Source organism: Castanea sativa, chromosome 3, assembly GCF_040712315.1.
Source record: "Castanea sativa cultivar Marrone di Chiusa Pesio chromosome 3, ASM4071231v1".
Lineage (NCBI taxonomy): Eukaryota > Viridiplantae > Streptophyta > Magnoliopsida > Fagales > Fagaceae > Castanea > Castanea sativa.
This window is the reverse complement of record NC_134015.1, coordinates 17,782,808-17,791,094: the sequence shown is the minus strand read 5'-3', so window position 1 is coordinate 17,791,094 and position 8,287 is coordinate 17,782,808. Positions and strand designations below refer to the sequence as shown.

General features: G+C 30.2%; 1 protein-coding gene across 1 annotated transcript; it reads left to right on the top strand.

Annotated features, from left to right (window-relative positions):
- Positions 1-6,088: 6,088 nt before the first annotated feature.
- On the top strand, positions 6,089-7,701 carry LOC142630048 (stemmadenine O-acetyltransferase-like). Its single transcript, XM_075804118.1, has one exon. The coding sequence runs from the start codon at positions 6,129-6,131 to the stop codon at positions 7,425-7,427; it is 1,299 nt and encodes a 432-aa protein (XP_075660233.1). The 5' UTR covers positions 6,089-6,128; the 3' UTR covers positions 7,428-7,701.
- Positions 7,702-8,287: the final 586 nt, after the last annotated feature.

The following is an 8,287-nucleotide window of genomic DNA, read 5'->3' as shown; positions in this document are numbered from 1 at the left end:
AATGCGAATCGTACATTCAAAGGTTTCTTAATTTCCATCATAATAAGAAATGACGTGGTCAATTACTTGGACATGCACGAGTCCTTAAAAAGAATACAAATCTTCTGTACCACTTTTTGTGTATCACTAATCACTATTTATCATGTGTATAATTGCTTTTCATTTTAAACTCCAGTTATTTTATAAGGAAAGTAAAATGAAAACATAGCAAGTAGTAATTGGTGGAATATAGAATTGTGTACCACTTTGTGTTCCACTAATCACTATTTATCATGTGTATGATTACTTTTCATTTTAAACTCCAGTTATTTTATAAGGAAAATAAAATGAAAACATGACAAGTAATAATTGGTGAAACATAGAATGGTACAGAAGATTTAGACTCTCTAAAATGAAACTTTTGGGGTTTGCTGGATTGGGATGAATACAGGCAATGCACATAAAATTTTCTGCGGAAGTTCTGAAATAATTGAAGTGTATAATTAAACAGCTCTTGCTCGCATAAAAAAAAAAAAAAAAAAAAAAAAAAAAAAAAAAAAAAAAAACAGCTCTTGCTAAATCATGGCATATAATTGATGGGTCAATAAAGCTGCCTTGCAGTTGAAAGAATCTACTTCAGAGCATAGTGTTCCCATTGACTGTTAACAATTGGTTTGTTGTTACCAGCTACATCAAATTCATGAGAGTGACTTATGAATTATCAAAAAAATTAATTACTTATAATATTTGGAATATAAATGAACTGATGTTATTATTTACTAAATAGCAATTCGACATATAACTATTGTCAATATCTAATCCTTTTAGTAATGATTCTCATTATTCATTATACCAAGATCATTATTGATCATACATGACAATTTATAAATACGTAAAGTTCAACCTTTAATAATATTTCTCAAAAAAAAAAAACCTTTTAATAAAAATACACTTGTCTTAGGTCACTGGTGATTGCAAATTAATAAACACACATAGTAGGACAAACACATAAACCTCGAAATGAAATAAATAGAAAATTTTGACATTAAATAAAAAATAATGAAGAGTCGTTGAGCACAGGTGAGTTATTATTAATATTCAAAAGTCAGATATAATAATTTCAAACTTAATTTTTTGAGAATCAATAATATTAAAAGTTAAAACCTCTCATTGTAAAATAACTTTAATTCATTAATGTAGGCAAAGGAAAAAATTCTTAACATGATACATTATCCCAATATCTCCTAACTAATATGCAAAATTTATATGTTATTTAACAAAAAAAAAAAAAAAACATTTTGCAATTCTATATACGTTTTAAGGTCTTTTACAATCAACTCACACTTTCATTGTTGGGAATGAAATCCAACATTGGAAAAATAAACGTTGATATTTTTTAGTTAATTCCTAATAAAAATGTCATACAACATCTTTTTAAAATCAAAGTAAACATAGATTATTTTAACACTTCAAAGTTATATAGTTAACACTTCAAAGTTATTTTTTTTTTTCCATTTTACTTTTAAGTATTCACATTATTCATTTGAATATCTTATATTTAGACCAATATATTAATGACTATTTATTAATTTTTTTAATATTTAAAATATACATTTATAATCAGTTTAAATTATGAAGTAGCTTAAGAATAACAATGCTTAAACCTAACTCTTACACTAGGCTCAAAGTTATAAACTGAAACCAAGAACAAAAACAACAAAATGTAACCTACATTTGCATTATATTTTATATATCTTTCAAAATTTTTTAATATATTTTTTTATTAAGAATTCTTGAAATTAATTTTGTCTTCAATGAACCAAACACATTGCTAAGCATCCCATTAATAATACTTATGATCCTATATTACCTATCTTGCTAGGCAATACCACTTCATCATCACTATTATTGTATTGGACAAAATTTAACTACAAAATTAGTTGTTGCCTAAGTTTACAACCTTACTCAATAAAATAAACGTTACTATATGTTTTGAATATATAACCATTAGATTGCATATTATTCATGCTCTCAATACACATGTCAAATTTTGTATCAATCGAATATTATTTACTATATGATCTATGAGTTTATGTTTTATGCATAATTTTAAATTACTAAACTTTACAATTTAAACAATTTATTGATGACATAGCTAATGATTTTTAATTTTCTAGAAATTTTGCAAGCACGAAGGATATAAGAAGAAGATGTAAACTAATGATAGATTTGTCAAAATTCACTTTCAATAAAAAGATATTGAGTAAGATTGTAGTCTAAAATTACAACTAATTTTGTAGCTAAATTTTGTCGGTTTGAATTTTTGCTATGTGTAAGCATGAATACATTAATCCGAGTGAGCAATATTAGTTAAACTTGAGACTTTTTTTTTTTTTTTTGAACATATGGTATAATTGTATTAGTTAATTAATGTTCTCTGCACCCCCCAAATATTATGTTAGTAAAAATATGCAAACCAACTAACAATCCTATGTCATATAAATTGGAAGACTTATCTCAAGTCTCAAACTATGGTCAACTGGAGCAGCTCAATAGTAGCTTTTTGTCGATATAGCTGACATTCGCATGTTTTTTTTACAAGATAATGTTATTAGTTATTACATTAGAAATGAAGCGGTTAATAACTTGCACAAGCAGATCTTATCAAACCAACTTATTTTTCATTACAAAATGGTGTGATTTTCATAAAGAAAACATTGCATATAAAATTTTACTACCACATATAGCACTGCCTATGATAACACAACACATAAAACTTGGACTTTTTATCTTTTACACATATAAGGGGTATTTGTGTTAGTTCATTGATGCATCATGCATGCGTAAATTCAAATGAATGAACTAATAATGAAAATTAAAAGGCTTATCTCAGATTTTTCACACACGAGCCACCCCGACATGTGAAGTTCCAAATGCTTAAGCTGACAATAAATATATAAAATAGGATCTCTAAGTTTTCTACGAATCCCTTGAGAATTTACTAAAAATGGTTTGCTGGTACTGGAATCTATAACACAGCTCTATCGTGGCGTTTTGTCCAATCAAATGCGAATAGTACATTCAAAGGTTTATTAATTTCCATTATAATTAGAAATGACGCGGTCAATTACTTGGACATGCACGTCTTAAAACACCAACTTGCTCCCTTAAAAACCAAAATCCAGCTTGCTCAAGCCAAATTTCCAGTAGTTTTATATATACACACGCATATATCAAAAACATTTGTAACTCTACTATATAAGTCAACCTTTCAAATTGCTGCTAAATCCACGTGCAGGAAAGAGATAACCTAGCGAAAGTTATTGATGTTAATAGTTTATTTAGTTGTTGTATCTCTTTGGCAAAGTATAAGCAAACTACTCTGAACAAGTGCTTCTATGAACAGTTCTTATGCAAATGGTGGTATCTACCTTGCTTCAAATATAGAAAGTTTCTTCCCTCTGCAAATGAAATATATACATCATTTGAATAAGATGTGCAAGTTGAGATTTTCTTTCACTTCCAAGTCAGCCAAATCATTTTATTTTCTGAAACCCGATCCAAATTTGCCGGGGGCAAAGAACTTTAATATGTACACAATGTCCCAGTATGTTAATTTTTATTGGCATCTTTAACTATTTGGAATTTTGTCTTTTACTTAACCACTGGGAGTCCTTACATTCAGGTCGCAACTTGCACCTTGACATTTGTAACAGACTAATTAATGCTTGTTAAGCAGATAATTGTAACTTACTAAATTAGGATAATCGGTGCAATATCAAAACCCAAAAAAAGAAAAAAGAAAAAAGAAAAAGTGGTGCAAAAGCAGCTAGTCAGAAAACTACCACAGTTGAGCTGCGAACGGAAAGCTACTAAAAGATTTGGTTTGAGATGGCTTGAATTAGTTTTCAGCCCTTCAACAAGCTCACAAAACTCAAGGTTTGATGATGGAGGTGAATGTTACAAATTTTTCTAAAGTATATGTCATTTTGTGAGAGAAAATGGAGGATGAAAGAATTTTTTGCTCTAGACAAGGGTGGCTCTACAATGTCTTTAGGGGGTTCAAATGAATCCTCTCACTTGGAAAAAAAGGAAAAAAAAAAAAACGGGTTGAAAAATACCTAACCCAAACCCGATTTTTTGACCCGAAGCAAAAACGGGTTGACCTGTAACTTTGACCCGAACCTGAACTATTTTTTAAAAAAATTTTGGTAAAAAAAAAGTAAAATTAAGACAATATAGGTTTAGTTGTTTATTGTGAGCTTTAAGGAAACAATTGATACATTTACATAACTATATGCAAATTAATTAAAAGATAAATAGTTAAGCATTCTGTAATGAGTAAAAATTTTTAGATATTAAATTGTAGACATATGTGAGAAACATTCACAAGTGTGAAAATAAACGGCTTTTCACAAGTGTGTCTACATGTGTCTACATATGCCTATTTTTTAACAATTTATCTCCAAAATAAACGACTTTTCAAAATAAATTATGATATTTTCTAAAGTGTGATTGCTTAACAATGATATGATATTCATAAAAAAAGACCATATATAAATAAGTAAGCAATCAAATTTTAATGTATATTTCAAATTGAAATTGAGTGCCAACCACAATTGATAATAGATTATAAAATTAATTTTCAAGATTGTAAATGTTTTTATTCTTTATCAAATGAGTTATCCAATAAGTTATTTGTAATTTTGTTTTATATTTTGGAATGTTGATATTGTGTAAAAATAAAACTTGTGTATTTATTTTACTTATCTTTGTGTTATTTTGTTTTAGATAGCAATGTTAGGATTTGTATAATTTTAAAATTATTGAATAAGTATTAATAAATTTAACTGAGTTTATTCTTGATATAAGTGGTGAATTCAAAATAATGCATTTTATATCAAGTAATTTGTTGCATAACTTTCCAAATAGCAAATACATGTTTTCTTTATAAAAAAAAAAAAAATTGATGTGAAAAATACAGGTTGACCCAACTTGACTTGCAACCCAATTGACCCGAACTCATTTTTAACTCGCTCAAAATGACCTGTTTTTTACCTGTGACTTGTTTGACCCGCAACTTGATTGACCCAACCCAACCCGCCCGTTTTGCCATATCCACACACACACGCACACCCTTTAAAATATATTTACACATTCTGATCATAGATCAATCAAGTTCAAAGTCAAATAATAACACATATCAACCCATCCCAAACCAAACAACGTAGATCACATCTCTCTCTCTCTCTCTCTCTCTCTCTCTCTCTCTCTCTCTCTCTCTCTCTCTCTCTCTCTCTCTCTCTCTCTCTCTCTCTCTCTCTCTCTCGATATCTTGGACTCTAAGAGTTAAGAGTGAGTTTCTATGAATTGTGAGTGCCTCTTTTATGACAAATTTATATTATGTGTATGTGTATGAGGCTGCTATTGATTGTGTGCATTATTATTATTATTATTATATCTATGTGAGTTGGGCTGTGAGTGAATGTGTTTGTATATACTATATAGTATAAATATAATATAATTTTAATATATTAATAATTAGGAAATATATAGGGTTTCTTACATGTGTGTGTATCATTATCATATTAAAATAACTTTTTGTTATAAAGTTGGTGATTCAAGAAAAGAAAAATAATAAAGTTTGTGATTTTTCTATAAAGTTTGTGATTTTTCTAGAATTTGATTGGTTAAGTATACACTTAACAAATGGAAATGAATATACAAATGAAAATTAGAAGACTTATCTAACGTTTTTAATACAGCCCATGATCCAAGAGGACATATACAATTCCAAATGCTTAAAACTCACTCTAAAAGGTTAAGATACTATCCCTATTCCCTACAACCCATTGGGTACGTACATAAAAAATTCCTTTAACTTCCTTAAGAATTTACTTACAATGTTTAGCTGGAATATGGCTTTTAGTCCAATCGGATAATTGCTGACCAACTTGAAATGAAGCGGTCAATACCTTGCACATCCACGTCTTATCAAACCATGGACGAGTACATTTGCAGAAGCTTAATATATATATATATATATATATATATATATATATATACGTAGATAGATGCCACCATTTCCATAAGAACCATTCATAGAAGCACTTGTTCAAAGTAGTTTGAACTTACTTTGGCAAGAGAAAATGAAGGATGTTGAAGTGGAAGTAATTTCCAATGAGAATATCAAACCATCTTCGCCAACTCCCACTCATCTTCGCTATTATGAGCTTTCCTTTCTCGACCAAATATTCCCCCGCATGTATATTCCATTTCTCTTCTTCTACACAGAGAATGATGCTTACTCTAAAATCAGCACCGACCCTGGCAAATCGTTCTCTAGTGTGCTCAAGCAATCATTGTCCAACGTCTTAACACGTTACTACCCTTTAGCTGGCCGCATTAAAGACAATCTATCGGTAGACTGCAACGATGAAGGCGTGTTGTATCGCGAAGCCCAAGTCAAGTGTGAGCTTTCAGATATGGTTACAAATCAAAATCCAGCAGAATTCAAGAAATTTCTTCCGTGCGATATTGATGGCACACACCGTTTTGCCTTCGCTGTTCAAGCCAACTACTTCACTTGTGGAGGTATTGCCATCGCTGCATGCATTTCCCACAAGATTGCTGATGGCACATCCTTTATCATGTTTATGAAATCTTGGGCAGCCACAGCTCGAGGTGAGAGTGATATATATCCCGATTTTCAAGCATCGACTCTCTTTCCTCCAACAAATACTTTATCTGGGTTTCAACCAGAAAATAGTATGATAAAAGAGAAGCTTGTATTAAAGAGGTTTGTGTTTAGTTCTGCTTCAATAGTGGCTCTTAGAGAAAAATACGGGGAAAGCTCAGGCTTAGAAAGTCCAATACACCCCAGTCGTGTTGAGGCATTGTCAGTCTTTTTATGGAGCCGATATGTTGCTGCTACGCAAGCAAACTTTGGGCCTAAAAAGCCCAATATGGTGCTTTTTGCAGTGAATTTACGGACAAGGATGGATCCGCCATTGCCTAGAAATTCTTTTGGAAATATCTTCCGACTTGCAACAGTCCTTCTGTCTTGTGAAGAGAGGAATGGCCTTGTGGGCAAAGTGAGAGCCGCGATAAGAAAAATTGATAGTGAGTATGTGAAAAAATTACAAGACCACGCTCAACACTTGAATTTTCTCAAAGAGGCTAGTGGAAAAGTCATGAAAGAAGATGTAGTTCCATTCAATTTCAGTAGTTGGTGCAGGTTTCCTATGTATGAAGTGGACTTTGGTTGGGGAAATCCCATGTGGATTGGTCTGGTTAGCATGCCTTTCAAGAACGTAGTTATATTTATAGACACCAAAAGTGGGGATGGAATAGAAGTATGGGTTAACTTGAAAGAGGAAGACATGGCTAAATTTGAAAGTGACACAGAGCTTCTTGCATATGCTTCCATCACAACCTTGAATGCTTAACATGTTAGTGAATAAGCACGATGCATGCATAGAACCAAAATAAAGGAAGTCAAAAGCTTCTGCCGTGAACTGAATGGCCATGCTGCAAAATCGTTTAGCAGTTTCTTCTTTAGCTTCTGCCGTGAACTAAAATAAAGGAAGTCAAAAGCTTCCACGTTTTGTTAAATGAATTCCAATTATATCATCCTGTTATGCTTTTAGTAATAAATTTGTAAACCTGCCTGGCTTTTTTTTTTTTTTTTTCCTTTCTGTTGGTATGATAATAATAAATTTGCAAACACAAGATTTGTTCGTTTGAGTTTCATTCTACTAATTATTAATATTTGTAAAAATATGAATAATTTAACTTCTTCTGAATTAAATGGAAAGTCAACAACACCAACTATTTTAATATTTAATTTCATTAAGAATTTAATTGACAATTATGTTTATTTTCATGTCAATTAGATGTTATTTACCATTTAATTCATAAACTCATTTCTTATGCATTATTTGAAAATACAAAAGCTTGAATTTAAACAATTGATTCATGACATGACTATTATTCTTTGATTACCTTTAAATTTTGTAAGCATGGAGAATATATGAAGATAATTTAATCTAACAGTGGGTTTATTAAAATTCGCATATAATTAAAAAATATTAAATAGTGCAATATTGCTTAGAATTACACTACCTAATAACTTATTATAAAATTCATATATCAAAATTCCACCGTTGAATTACATGTTTTATATGTTCTTGACAATCATGCTAATTTTCATGTCAATTGAATGTTATTTACCATTTAATTCATAAACTCATTTTTTATACATTATTTTAAAATACAAAAACTTGAATTTAAACAATTGACTCATGAC